A 15,226-nucleotide genomic window follows, 5' to 3' on the forward strand; every position below is an offset into this window, starting at 1 on the left:
TAAAATCTTAAAGTTTGTTTGGGACACTACAGAAGTAGATAAAATTGACTGAATAAGCTTTGAAAATATATTGCCAGCTAGCAGAGAAAACCAATGAATACTTACTTTAAAATGTATAATAGGACATATATTTGATTTTCTTCCAGTTGGCTGAGACTTGCAAATATAAGAGGTACAGTAATGTGAATTTCACATTCAGAACTGATGGTTGAGCATTTATTTCAGTAACTAAACACACTTAGCTCTGACGTGTTGAAAATTCAAATAGCTCATTTCTTTAAAGGTAATTCTCAAGAACATTAAGGTCTGAATTTTATTTTGTTTTGTTTTGTCAAGTGTATATTTTTCTACCCAAAGTTTATAAAATTTATAGAGTCCACATATTCACATATTGCATCTATTATATATGTATGTGTGTGTGCTAAGTCGCTTCAGTCGTGTCTGACTCTTTGCAACCCTATGGATTGTAGATTTCCAGGTTCCTCTGTCCATGGAATTCTCCAGGCAGGAATACTGGAGTGGGTTGCCATGCCCTCCTCCGGGGAATCTTCTTGACCCAGGGTTTGAACCCCTGTCTCCTGCACTGCAGGCGGATTCTTTACTGCTGAGCCACCAGGGAAGCCCATTATATATGTATCTGTCTATCTATTTATTGGTCATAGTAATTTCCTTAAAATATTTTCATTTTTGTTTTCCAAATAATGGCTTTCTTTTTCTCCTTGAAGAAATCATGATAAAACCCATGGAAGAGAAGTTTCATTCAACCGCACAAGAAAACTCAGATGGGAAGGAAGACAGATACGGCTGTTATCAGGAACTCGTGGTCAAATCTCTAATGCACTTGGGGACACTGGAAAAAAGTGCATCTGTTCAGACCATAAGTGAAAACTTAAACGACAGCGGCATCCAGTCTCTAAAAGCAGAGGGAGACGAAGTGGACGAGTGCTTTATGGTTCCTTCCGACGATGGAAAAGACAAGACTGACAACTCCCAGCTGCGGTTCTTGCCCTCCTCCGACAGTGACAGTAACTCTGAAGGTGAGGAGAATGGCTGGGACAGTGGCTCCAACTTCTCAGAAGAAACCAAACCTCCGAGGGCCCCAAAGTATGTTTTAGTGGATGATAGGAAAGACCTACTGGAAGTTCCTGAAATAAAAACTGAAGGCAACAAGTTTATCTCCTGCAAAAATGCATGTGATTCAGAAACAGAAAGGCAAGACACTCCATTGGACCCATCAGATGGCCCGGCCCAGCCCTCCTTCCCAGGGAGTGAGGACCGCGGTCACGGTCGTGGGTGTCCGGCTGTGGGGACGGAGGAGGCCGTTGCCCTGGAGAAAGCCAAGGGGAACCTGAGTCTGCTGGAGCAGGCGATCGCCCTGCAGGCTGAGCGAGGCTGCGTCTTCCACAACACCTACAAGGAGCTGGACCGCTTCCTGCTGGAGCATCTCTCGGGGGAGAGGAGACAAACCAAAGTCATCGACGTGGGTGGAAGACAAGTCTTTCCCAATAAACGTAAGACCCGGTTTTGCTTTTATTTCATTTAAAATTGCTTTAGAGTTGGGGATGGGGAACGAGTGAGATTTGATTGCTTCTGCCAGATAGCTTTTTGACAACACAGTTTAAAAATCTAATTTGTACTATAAAATTACCAAATTTTTCTCCTGTTCTCTAGCTTGTTCTCAGATCAAGCTTGGTTGGTTTTACATGGTTTTCACACACAAGAAAAATCACTGAATGTATTTCTCTTAATATGACTTTTTTTTTAATATATAGTACTTTTTTAAAAAAGTGCTAAGTTGAATATGTTAGAAGTACATTAGTATTTACTGAATTTTAATTGTTCTTTCCCACCCTCGTTCTTGGATCATCTCACTGGCTTGGAGTTTCAAAATAATGTCAGGCTACTTGCAAGCAAGACTGAGAGCTAATTCCTTTATAAGCCTATGCTTTAAACAAGCTCTGTAACTCTGGGTCTGGAAACATCTGAACCAAACTTGAATGAGAAAGTCAGTGTGCTTGGAGAAGACCTTAAAATCGATCCTTAGACTTTGGGAAATTGTATCTCCCATGAAGACGTACTCCACCACCACCACCGAGTCTTGCACTGTGTGGGCCTGATGATGAGTCCTTCAGTTAAGTGGGGTTTCCCAAGGGGGTGGTCCTTAAGGGCAACCTACTCCAGTATACTGGATCCTCCTCCAGGGAGTCTTCCCTATGCAGGGATCAAGCCTGTGCCTCCTGCATCTCCTGCATTGCAGGTGGATTCTTTATCACTTTACCACCTGGGAAGCCCTAAGTTATACATATGCATATATCTATTCTTTTTTCAGATTCTTTTCCCATGTAAGTCATTATAGAATATTGAGTATAATTCCCTGTGCTATACAGTAGGTCCTTGTTAGTTATCTATTTTACATGTAGTAGTGTGTATATGTCAATTCCAAATTCCTAATTTATCCCTCCCACCCCACTCTTCCCCACTGGTAACCATACGTTCATTTTCTATGTCCATGAGTCTGTTTCATAGATAGGTACTGTTTTTTTTTTAGATTCCACATATAAGAAACAACATATGATATTTGTCTTTCTCTATCTGATTTACTTCACTTAGTATGATAATCTCTGGGTCCATCCATGTTGCTGCAAATGGTATTATTTTATTCTTTTTTATGGCTGAGTAATATCCCATTGTATGTATGTACCACATCTTCTTTATCCATTCTTCTGTCAGTGGACATTTAGGTTAATCCATGTCTTGGCTATTATGAACACTGGGGTGTATGTATCCTTTTGAACTGAACCGCGTTTTCCTCCAGATACATGCCCAGGTGTGGGATGGCTGGATCATATGGTAACTCTACTTTTAGTTTTCTGAGGAACCTCCATACTGTGCTCTATAGTGGTTGTACCAGTTTGCATTCCCACCAGTGGCGCAGGAGGGTTCCCTTTTCCCCACTCCCTCTCTAGCATTTTTTGTTTATAGACTTTTTAATGACGGCCATTCTGACTGGTGTGAAGTGGTACCTCACTGTAGTTTTGATTTGCATGTCTCTTAATAATTAGCAATGTTGAGCATCTTTTCATGTGCATAACTTGCTTTTTTAAAAGCAAGTTCCTGAGGTGATTCTTCTACACCATAAAATCTGAGAACCACAGAATTAGGGGAGGAATATCCTAGAGAAGGTCAAGTTTGGGGACTTACAGGGTTGATGAGAATAATGTGCTATGTGGCTAGATGTTCTGATCACTGAAATTTATCAAGAAATCAGGTGGATATTTTAAGTCCATTTTAGTACTCACCTGTAATCTTGTCTAATACTGTGTTGCAACTCAGTGCTGAGAAAAAAAGAATAAAATAATGTCATTTGGTGAGGGATAAGACAAGTAGTTCTTTGGGTACATACTGTAAGGGCTGAATATTAAGGAACAACATGTAGTCTGGGGCAGGACGCTGTATAAGCAGCCCTGAGCACTCCATTCACACTCAGCTTATGGAACTTACCCGTGTGTGTGTGTATGTGTGTGTGCGTGTATATGTGTTTTAATGAACAACAAAATCAGAAAAAAAAGATGAAATTTACTTCCTATTCCAAAACGCTATCATTTCCAAAGCACTCTATTTCCTCCCTTCTAAGACATACAGTTTTCCCATTTTAACATCTCTGTAAAATTAGAAGGGTGTGTCAGTTTTCAGTTGTTTTTCCTTTCTCACTGGCACACAGAATAATGTTTCCTCTTACAACTGATGGCATCTTCAGCCAGTGAAATATCAACTTTGGAGATACTTTGTGCCACAGTTTAAAACACATGATAATACTTTGGTCTCTTTTATAGAACTTTCAAAACGTTCTTTGTTTACAAAAATTAACAAGGCAATAGAATGTGAGTTATGGAATACAGGTCACGGTGGAGCCTTAGAGAATCACTGATGGGACTAGATGAGTCCACGGTGTAGCCTGTGTGTGTGTGGGGGGTGGGGACGTGAGGTCATGCCTTGGGGTGTCAAGTCCATTCAGGGAATTTCATTCCAGACAGGAAGAAACAGGCAGAACGGTGAAGCCGACTACAGGGACTTCAGGCTTCTCCCAGAGGATGTCCAAGTTCATATTCTTCCTCTCATCCCTGGTGTGGGTTCATAAGAGGAGCTGTTTTTTTTCTCTTGAGAGTATATTCCATGCGCCTAAGTTAACACCAGGTTTCCCAGGCATCTCAGTTGTAAAGAATCCACCTGCCAGTGCAAGAGATGCAGGTTCCATCCCTAAGTCAGGAAGATCCCCTGGAGGAGGAAATGGCTACCCACTCCAGTATTCTTGCCTGAGAAATCCAATGGACAGAGGAGCCTGGTGGGCTACAGTCCATTGGGTCCAAAGAGTTGGACACAACAGAGTGATTAAACAAGGACAAGTTAGCACTAATTTCCCATGTGCCTCGGGCGTGGGACTTTGCTCTCCAAGAATACCAGGATTTTAAAGTATCATTTCACTCAAGTCTTCAGTTACCAGGTTTGACTGTCCTGTTGCCATCAGCCACAGGGAGATTTTGGGTCGCAGTGTAAGTAGAGTCACCGTATAATTTATTCTATAGCCTGTGACATTTTCAGGGTGAAGGGGAGCCATGGGAACAAGCCCACGAGTCCATCAGGATGTCAGGTCACCAGAGTACAAGGTCGTTTTCATTAAGCAGCATCCAGGAAAGAAAATGAAGAAAGAATAGCCAGGCCAGAGAGCCCTCCCACCCCCAGAGCTGCTGCTGCACTTGGTTCAGGCACAGGGCTGGCCCCTAGAGAGCATTGTGGGCATATTTGTTCCCACAAGGAGGGGCTGGCAGACACAGCCCCCACCTGGGCAGGGGCCAGCCTCCCTTATCTCCCACACCCCCTCTGGCTTCCCGCAGGCAGATAGCACGGCCAGACCTCTCACCGTGGTTTGGAAATGCGGCCTCAACCTGGCCGAGATCCGAGGGAGGGAGCCCATCAGAATTCAGGTCACTTCTTTCCTACGCGCTCTTGTGGGGTGTCAGCACCCCCCCATCCCGATTTCATGTTAATCAAACATCGAGGGTTTTGACTAGCTTCCTGCAGACATTCTGTACCCAAACGAACTTGAAATTTGGCAGCATTTTCAGACTCAGTGAAAAATAGCCCCACAAAATCATACAACATGTCAGAACTCTTCATGCGTCCCTTTGTCTCTCACAGAAAACAGTGTAGTGTCCACATCCCGGCATTAAATCCTGACTCAGGAAGCACGTACACCGGCTATTCCAGTGTCCTGTCCCACCAACTGCGTCCTTTCCCTGCCGATCCCTGGCCCCCCACCCCAGGCAGCACTTCTAACTCCAAGGGTCCTTGGCTCCTCCCGCTTTGTTAAAACCAGCCCTCCCCGCCCCCAATAATGGCATTACACACGACCTGCTGTGCCCATCTGCCCAGGACAGTCTACCCTCTGAAAACTGGGGTGGCGTGGCCACACTGAGGCACGTCTGCTCTCCACGATATTCATTGGGCAGCGCTGCCTGGTGCTCCGTGCCACCTCTGGAGCTGGAGCATATGGGCCCTCGGCATCCTCGCAGCTGGGACCTTGCCCGTACCCATCACCCGTGGCTTCCCTGCGGCAGGACTTCGTGGACTGTTGACTTTCGCTCTCAGCATCATGTGTTCCCGATTCCTGATGCTTGGAGTTCTGATAAGCTGCAGCCTCCGCACCACACTGGTCCTTTCTTTGACACTCTCTCTGCCTGTTCTGGGTCCTGGCTCTCTAGAAGCCCCAGATGTGATGGACAGACCTGTCCCAAGCTGGCATTGTCACTTCACTCACTAGTTAGAGTGCAGTTCCAGCTCTGAGAATGCATTTTGCTTTTAAGCTTGTCTACCCTCTCAGTCATGAATATGAACATATTCATGTTAGTCCTCATTTATTTTATGTATTGATGTAATCCTTGATTTAACCCTCAAGCTTCCCTGGTGGTTAAGGGGTAAAGAACCCACCTCTAATGAAGGAGTTGCAGGAGACACAGGTTCAATTCCTGGGTCAGGAAGATCTCCTGGAGAAGGAAATGGCAACCCAGTCCCGTATTGTTGCCTGGAGAATCCCATGGACAGAGGAGCCTGGCAGGCTACAGTTTATGGGATCGCAAAGAGTCGGACAGGACTGAGCACACATGCTCACACAGACACACATACTCACACATATCATCTAACCCCCAGCCTCATGTGTGCTGGAAAATGAGGACCCTGAGCTGTCTTCAGCCCACGCCCTCTAGGCAGCCTGCCTGTGTGGGTTACTAGATGTCCCTTTCCTCTGTCAGCTGCGTGTGTGGTCTACCCCCACCCCCAACCATGTTCTGACAGTGCCCTCTGAACCACGCCAGGCTGCCCCACTCTCTGTGCTCCCACTCTCTGTGCTCCCACACTCTGCAGGTCTCCCCCAAGGACGCGTCCTTGCCAGGCCTCCGTCTTCAATTTCTGCATCAGGAGTGAAACCATAGCCTCTCCTCCTCCACAGCTGGGGCAGGTTGATCCAGGGCTGTGGACCACGGGGGTCTAGGCTTCCCGGGCCCCTGCGGCCCTGTCCACCGGCCAGGAGTGGCGAGAGGTGGCCTCTTGTGTGGTCAGCCTCCCCACGTGGCTGGAACCCAGAGCCCTGGGGCCACTGCACCTGCCACCAGGAGCCTCTGGGCTGGCCAGGCAGTCCCTCCTCAAATAGGACAGCTTCTTCATCGTGTGATGGTTGAGCCTGGCTTTTCCAGATTCTCTCAGTAAGAAACAGTGTGGGTTTAAATAAATTCCTTCTCTTTTGCTTTTCTCGAGCCTATTCATCCTCTGGTGTAGGACTGATTTTTCACAGCTACGATCTGACATGACAACTTGAAACCGCCCCTGTGTCTCAACACACCCTCGTCCTGTCTCAGCCTCTGCTTAAGATACCAAGAAAGTCAGAAAGAAAGCACTTTTTCTGCTCCCGCGGGTCCTAATGGAGGGTCTTATTCAGGGCGGTTTGAGGCTAGTGTTTATTATGTGGAGACCGAGCAGCGTGAGGAGGCCGCCCCCACAAGGCCGCTTTCTGAAGGGAGGGCGAGGACTGACCAGCTGTCTTTCCATTTCCTTCCTCCTTAGACTCACCGAGGCCTGAGAAGAGGGAGACTAAGTGCCCTATCCCTGGGTGCGACGGCACGGGGCACGTGACGGGACTGTACCCCCACCACCGCAGCCTTTCGGGGTGCCCCCACAAAGTGCGGGTCCCCCTGGAGAGTGAGTGCCGCCTGGCCCTGACAGAACTCCATGGTGTCGCCCACTTCCTCCTCCAGTGTGGGATTAGACATGGAAACACCAAGTTTTGTCTCTGTGTCAAGACAATCCCCTTCTAGCTGGGAGTTTTAAAATACAGTGTATTCATGAAAAATTGGGGTGCAGTGAGGCCAGTAGATCAAGAGATAACTGATGTTGAAAACATAACTTGCTTCTCACAGTTCCCAAGAGGAGGGGGCTCCTCAGGCCAGGCAGGGCCTCCAGGGAAGCACCAGGGCCAGCAGGGAAGGTGGGGAGTTGAGGAGAGTGGGGAAGAATCGTTGGCAAGAGCCTTCGCTGAAGTAAGCCGGTCTCAGATCGACCAGTTGGAATTTTTCCAGTGAGCTCTGGAGCTTGGGGTCTGTCTATGGTTGTCTGGGACCTGGCCCTGGGGATTAGGACAGGTGGAGAGTGTCCTGGAGTGAGAGTCAGATGGGGGAGGATGTCAGACGTGGACTCCAATTGTCTGGTTTGCATTTGAAAAGTGTTTACAACCTCTAGGAATTAGGGAACCCCAGGTGGGGCCATCTCCCCAGATTCAGCGAGACCCCAGTGTCAAAGCATCAGAATATACAGGAGATAAAAGGCCTGAGTGATGCTCTGTGTGCCCTATGGTCCTTTCTCACCTGAGATTCCAGATCTTCACCTGTGTCCCCCTCCTCTTTTGGTAGCAGGAACACCTGGCATCTGAGGCGTTGCTCAGGACATTCCTGCAGATGCTGAGGGCCCTGAGTGAGGGCCTTGTTGGTCCCTCCATCCATGCCCCCCCCCATGAGCCCCAAAACTGGAGGGAGAGGGGAGGGGAGAGCTGCTCCTAAGCTTTGAAATACCTGCAGGCTCCGTCCTCTATTTTGGAGCCTTTTATTGAAACACGTCTTAGGCCACACAACCTGCCCTGATGGTCATGTCTCAGTGCCAGCCGCCCCAAAGACGTTTAATACTGGACGTTCACAAGGGCTCCTGGTCTTCAACCCGAAATTGTATGGGAAGGGAGTAAGCTGGATTGTAACTAAATTCATTTGAATGCAAAGTTGAAATATTAGTTTCTTGGCATGTGATGTACTGGTAGTAAATTGCTCTTTTCTTTTCTGTGCTATTTTGTGCTTAGTTCTTGCCATGCATGAAAATGTGCTCAAGTGCCCCACCCCAGGATGCACGGGACGAGGGCATGTGAACAGCAACCGCAACACGCACAGGAGGTAATACGAATGAGACTCCAGGGACTTACCTGTGTTATCACAATTGCTGGATCACTGTCAACTGTGTTAGCACTTGACATAGATAAGAAATATTCTCAATGTGTGGAGAGTAACAGATAAAATACCTCATTATTTCCCTAGAAATTTTCATAGAGCAGCTAACAAAAAATGTCATATTTGAACATCAGGGGTAGATACTCATATAGGGACACACACAGAGCGTGACCTCTGCTCTGAACCTCCCCAGAGCTGTTTGATATTGGAAAGAGTGGCTTAGGTGTTCTCTTGAACCCCATCCAGTGTGCATTAAAGCAGTCACCATAGAGCTTCAGATTACTGAAGGTAAACATCATTTCATTTCATTGAGAGTTATTCCACAGAGATCGCAACTAACTTAAAACACATATGTGCATTTATGTACAAATGTATTGCATACAAGTAAATATTTTGGTAAAATGCTTATTGTTTTACATATATTATGTATAGATTATGTAATCATGAGATACTATTTGATGCATATGCATATTGCCAGAAAACTTATATTCTGCACTCTCCATTTAAACTAAGATGTAAAATTAAGTTCCTAACATTTTGCCAAAGACCCTAAGCTAGTATACCATGGAATTATCTATAGTTGGACAGTTGCCATTGGATGAATGCATTCTGTTAATACTTAAAATATTACCAAGTTTCCAAATAATTCAGTTATATCTCCTTTACATAATATTTTGATTTTAAAATGAGTTTGTTTTCTATCACCTCTGAGATGAGGTTTGGGGACAAACATTGACACAGTAGTTTGCGAAGCCCTCTGGGATCTTTAAGGATGAGAATGGTGCTAAGAGAACTATTAATATTATTACGACTTAACATTTGGTGCACTGAGGATGAGTGAGGTAGGTGCCCAAGCAGATTACATTCTCTTTTTAACTCAGATCTGCCCACCTTTTTTTTTTTTTAACAGTCTTTCTGGTTGTCCAATTGCTGCAGCTGAAAAACTGGCAATGTCCCAGGACAAAAGTCAGCTTGATTCTCCTAAAACCGGACAGTATCCTGAGCAGGGTCACAGGTATGACAGTCCCCTATGCTCCCTGTGTTCGGAGATCCTACACTGAGGGTCCTTCGCCCCCCACGTGTCAGCACCACGGGCCACCTTCGTTTCAGTGCACAGCAGCCACTGTCCACTTGAGAGGCCAGCCCAGTTCATCATCATGTCACTGAAATGAACTGCTAGACCCTCCAGAAGTTCAACTTAAAATTAATCTGCATGCAGAGTTATGTAATGTGGATGAATCAAAAAGATATGAAGTATACGATGACATGGGCTTCCCTGATAGCTCAGTTGGTAAAGAATCTGCCTGCAATGCAGGAGATCCCAGTTCGATTCCTGGGTTGGGAAGATCTGCTGGAGAAGAGATAGGCTACTCACTCCAGTATTCTTGGGCTTTCCTTGTGGCTCAGCTGGTAAAGAATCCGCCTGCAATTCGGAAGACCTGGGTTTGATCCCTGGGCTGGGAAGATCCCCTGGAGAAGGGAAAGGCTACCCACTCCAGTACTGTGGCCTGGAGAATTCCATGGACTGTATATCCATGGGGTCACAAAGAGTCGGACACGACTGAGTGACTTTCACTTTCACTTCATATGATGGCATGTATTAATCAAAATTCTGTGTCACTCAATGCAAGCCCTCCACAGAGTCGGGTACACGCCACTTATGGTTGATGTAACCTTTCCATCTCATAAATCTCATCACTCAAAATATGTGATGCTGTATATTCACCCTTCTCTTTCAGATATACATATAGTTTCTTTAAAACAGAAATTCATTCCAAATTGGTAACTAGTAATAAAATACCTCCTATTGGTCCTGGGTCCTCTACTGTCTCAAGCACTTTGGAGGGCTTTACGTACACCTAAGTAATGACAGAGGACAACACAGTATGAAGGGATGCGCTTATTAACACAAAAATCACACATGCAGGAAACACGATTTCAGGATTACAACAGATAACAAGATCTTCAATGTTGTTACTGAGACACTGAGCTGAGAAAAACAGTTATTAGGAACATTTTCAAGATATGGTGTTCCTTAATACTTGCTTCTGCAGATTTAATTAAAGGGGGCAATTGGCATGACTTTGCCAAGAATCAAAATTACATGAGTGAAAAAGATAGGTCAAGCAAAGATCATGATGAATTACTGAGTAGCTACCAATTAAAAATCTTATAACAAGAATTTTGTCAGTATTACTGTATTTTCTAGTTTCTCCCTAAGTAAGTTTTTTTTTTTTTTTTCTTTTTTGGCTATGCTGGGTCTTTGTTGCCTCCAGGGCTTTCTCTAGTTGTGGCAAGCAGGGGCTGCTCTCCAGTTTCAGTGGCTTCTCTTATTGCAGGGGCTTCCCTGGTGGATCACATGGTAATGAATCTGCCTACAATACAGGAGACCCAGGTTCCATGCCTCGGTTGGGAAGATCCCCTGGAGAAGGGAATGACAACCCACTCCAGCAGTCTTGCCTGGGAAATCCTATGGACAGAGGAGCCTGGCGGGCTACCGTCCATGGGGTCGCACAGAGTTGGACATGACTGAATGACTAACATTTTAACTTTCTTTCACTCTTGTTGCAAAGCATGGACTCTAGGCCTGAAGGCTTTAGTAGTTGTGGTGCACGGGCTTAGTTGCTCTATGGCATGTGGGATCTTCCGTAACTAGGGGTCGAACCTGTTTTCCCTGTATTGAGAGTTGGATTCTTAACCCCTCAACCATCAGGGAAGTTCCCTAAAGAGGTTATTTATCAAACGCAGAAATAGCATTGTTTCATTTTACCCATTTCTTAAAAGAGACGTATGATTTTAGGCTAGAACACTGCTGCAATATTAAGGCTATAAATCTAGTTATTTATGCCATAACAAGATCAACTAATCACTTAAATACTTTGATGTAGCACTCAAAAGCTTTTTACCTAATCCAAGAAATATCACAGAAACTTTGACATTCTGATGAGCAAAGTATTTTTTGGTGGGAAAAATAAGAAAAATAATAAATTTTGATACTACTAAATTGTGAAAGATATATTTGTGTTATTTAGCCTTAGACCCCAGCACCACAACATTTGTGTTTTCCTTGGTTGACGTTGGCGCTGCACAGACATGATGCCCTGGTTTAATCCAGACAGTAATTCTAAAGGAATATTTAAGTCATATTTAGCTTGGATTAAGATAACTCTATTGAAAAATGTAATAGCTAGTATAGTAACTTCAATTCATATTGAAACAATGGCAATTTAATAGATAAGATATTGAAATACTATCTAACACAGCAAAAGCATTTAATCTGAACTTTGGGGAAAAAAAGTAAAAAGGCTCAGAAGAAGTTCATGGTTCAGAAATCCAGTCTCTGCTGCTGACACTGCCCCTGTTGGACGTGAGGGTCCTGCTGGCTCTGCCGAATAGACTATGATGACATTTCCTCACTAGCAACCATCATGACTTTCACTGCTACTCTGATGAACAGCGGGATGTGTGCACCTTATCAGTGCCCTGGTGATAGTAATGTGACCCTTTTCTCTGAGTAGCTCAGAGTGCAAATGGACATCACATACTTGCTCCTTAAGCATCTTTATTAATGAGTTGAGGATGATGTTCCCTCTGTTACTGATGAGAGACTCAGACAAGCCATGTACAACTGGCCCCCACACTCCCCGACTTGGCCACCCAGGGCCCAAAGCACCTCCTTGTCCTTCCACCTCATCCGGCTGTGACCACAGCTTTTTTCCCCAGTGCATGTCTCTGTAGCACCTACAGATGTGAAATATCCGACCTGCTTTAAATTCTGACGCTGGGACGCTCACTGAGAGTGTCCTCCTATTTCTCTCGAGCTCTGTGCCTCTCTCTTCAGGACGAGCTTGGTGAAGCAAATCGAATTCAACTTCCGATCACAAGCCATCACCTCTCCCAGAGCCACGGTGTCAAAAGAGCAAGAGAAGTTTGGAAAAGTACCCTTTGATTACGCCAGTTTCGATGCCCAGGTTTTTGGTAAACGCCCCCTTGTACAAACAGGTCGGAAAACACCACCATTTCCTGAATGTAAGCTTGAATTCCAATACTTATTCCAAAAAATGTGTCTTGTGTATGTGTGTGTTATGGGAGGGGATGCATTTAAATAGGTAATATACTATTCATTGGTCATATTCAGCAATATTTAATAGGTAATATACTATTGCTGGGAGGAGAGAAAATATACAGTGAAATAAAATAATAGTAATAATAAGTTAATCAGTACTATTGATATTACATGATGTTACACTGAATATGGTGAATAGTTCATGTTTTAATTATTCTACAAATATGGTGCCATTGTTGAATCTAAATACAGTAATTCTGACAAAATATTTAATTCTCATTTAGCCAGGATTGAGATTAGTACACTGAAAACTGCAATAGCTATTATAATACAGTAATTTTACTTCATATTAAAATTATGAAAATCTAATAGGTAAAATAGTGAAAGACTACTTAAAGTATTACTTGCATTAGCAAAAGCTTTCAGACTTAAGGTGGGAGAAAAAGTGAAAGGTCTAAGAGGAAACTTACAATTCAGAAATCAAGATTTTACTAGGGAAAAAGAGTGTGGCTATGGAGATGTTCACTCACAGATTTAAGAATTAATGCAGAAACGTGTTCATTCTCTAACAATGACACATCTGAATGGATGGTCATAGTGCAAAGGCACTTGTAACACATAAAACTTGATGTTTTTACTAACCGTTTTCTCCAGTTGTTTAGAGTCCTTGAATATTCCAATGAAAAGGTGAGGTTTTTCACCTGGGAATAAATCCAGGAATGATTCTACAAAGGGAAATGATCCCCCAGTTGGAGTCCTCCGTAGACCATGAATTTTTTACAGCGTTGTGCAGATCCCTGGACTCCCTTTGATCTGACACATAGTTGTTACCTAGATGTGGTGCTCTTAGAACACAGGATGTTTCTCCCTTCTGTGATATGAATCACCAAATTTCTCAAAGAACTTGAATGCCGTATAAAACCCAACAGTGGGTAAACAGACTGGGAAGGAGTGTGTCCATCAACTAGAATATATTGTACTCTAAAAGATTGGTTTACCTGTTCTTACTAAAAATAAAGTATAGCCAACATAGGTAACCACTGACAACCTATTAGATTCAAGGGGAAAATTATACACACAAATACACACACAGTGTTTTGTATCTATATGCAGATAGTTTTATTTTATATATATATAAAATATACACACATACATATATGTTTAGTTCAGGTTAAGCTAGTTAATAAGAGCCTTCTAAATATTCATATAATATGGATACTGATTTAAAAAGTAGAATTTTCAGTGACATTTTTATAACTACATGAATAACATTTGGTAATGTTTTAAACTATTTTATGAAAAATAATGGTCAAATATTTAAAATAAACACTACATACAGTAAAACAGCCAAATGCCTTTATATCCCACATTAAATTTTGAATGTGCCTCCCGGTCCCTGAATGATGTTTGCAAACACCCAGAGTAAAGAGAAACATGTTTAATTCTCTCAGGGACACCCTGGTACCCATAGCAGAAGCATAAGGGAGGACTCAGCCTTGATAACTCAGTGCCTTTCTGTTCACCTTGAGAACTTGAGCTCAGTCCATCCCCCACTTGCTGCCCTGCACCTGAACACAAAAATGAAGTAAAAACAAAAAAAAAGCTTCATCATTTACTCATCTAGTCCACCAAGTTGGAGGAACAGAAACTTCTACTGATTTAAGCACAAAACAAACCTGCATAACAAATAGCAAAACATGCAATTCTGCATCTAAGTATAAATTGTTAGTGTGAGAACAAATATGAAACAATCCATTTCCTCCACAGGGATCGCTGATTCTCGTACCTACACTCTTTGTGGATGTTGTGGCCTTAAGCCTCTTTAGTCCCTGATAAGTTTCACTAGCGTAGACTTGAATCTACCATATTTACCACCTGTGCTGCCAGAGCACGTGCCCAGTAACCTGAGTTAGAGTTTTTCCTCATAAAACGTGTAAATACAAAAAATATTAAGAGAATAGGCCTTCTTTCTCAGCAGTCACCTAGTTTGATCTGTGAACTCCAGTGAAAACCAATCTGAATAACCTTCATTTAAGGTACCCAGAGAGAATGGAGTGTGTTTCTATGTATTCTTCACGTATTTTCATGCAAGAAGTTCTGTCTTTCAAACAAGTCTATTTAATGAGTAAATCCATGTTTGTGCAATTGCTGATCAAATCTCTCTTCAACAGCGAAGCATTTTTCCAGTCCAGGGAAATTTCCCCCCCGGCTGCCGAGTGCAGGCGCCCACACACAGAGCCCAGGCCGTGCCAGCTCCTACGGCTCCGGCCAGCGCAGTGAAGACACCCACATCGCAGCAGCTGCGGCTATCCTGAACCTGTCCACCCGCTGCCGGGAAGCCGCTGACATCCTCGCCAACAGACAGCAGGGTCTGCACGCCAAGGTAGGCAGGCCAAGAGCCCAGAGGGGGGCCAGAGGCTCACCGTGAGGATAGGCTGCCTCCGCAATCCTGGCCATGCTCACTACCCCCGTGGCCTGGCCCCTTTTGTCTTGGGAAGGGGCGAACCTGGTGGGTTCAAGAAGCAGGAAGACCACGGCTCATTTGCAGGTTGTGCACGGAAGCTGGGTTGGGGGGTGTGGAGACTAGGCTGGGGAGCCCAGTGGATTCCAAACCTCTTTTTGT

At 44.2% G+C, this 15,226-nt stretch overlaps 1 protein-coding gene across 4 annotated transcripts in view; it reads left to right on the forward strand.

Moving 5' to 3' along the window:
- Positions 1-15,226, forward strand: part of LOC145509345 (suppression of tumorigenicity 18 protein-like) — a 230,319-nt gene that overhangs the window by 179,524 nt on the left and 35,569 nt on the right. For all 4 annotated transcript variants that reach the window (XM_081497961.1, XM_081497960.1, XM_081497959.1 and 1 more), the window contains 6 exons: positions 726-1,511; positions 7,114-7,248; positions 8,393-8,483; positions 9,448-9,552; positions 12,379-12,566; positions 14,775-14,986. In XM_081497961.1, coding sequence (XP_081354087.1) covers positions 726-1,511; positions 7,114-7,248; positions 8,393-8,483; positions 9,448-9,552; positions 12,379-12,566; positions 14,775-14,986 — 1,517 coding nt within the window. The remainder of the gene's footprint in view (positions 1-725; positions 1,512-7,113; positions 7,249-8,392; positions 8,484-9,447; positions 9,553-12,378; positions 12,567-14,774; positions 14,987-15,226) is intronic.

Source organism: Giraffa tippelskirchi, chromosome 6 (genome assembly GCF_054371585.1).
Source record: "Giraffa tippelskirchi isolate mGirTip1 chromosome 6, T2T-mGirTip1v1.2.pri, whole genome shotgun sequence".
In the NCBI taxonomy this organism is placed as follows: domain Eukaryota; kingdom Metazoa; phylum Chordata; class Mammalia; order Artiodactyla; family Giraffidae; genus Giraffa; species Giraffa tippelskirchi.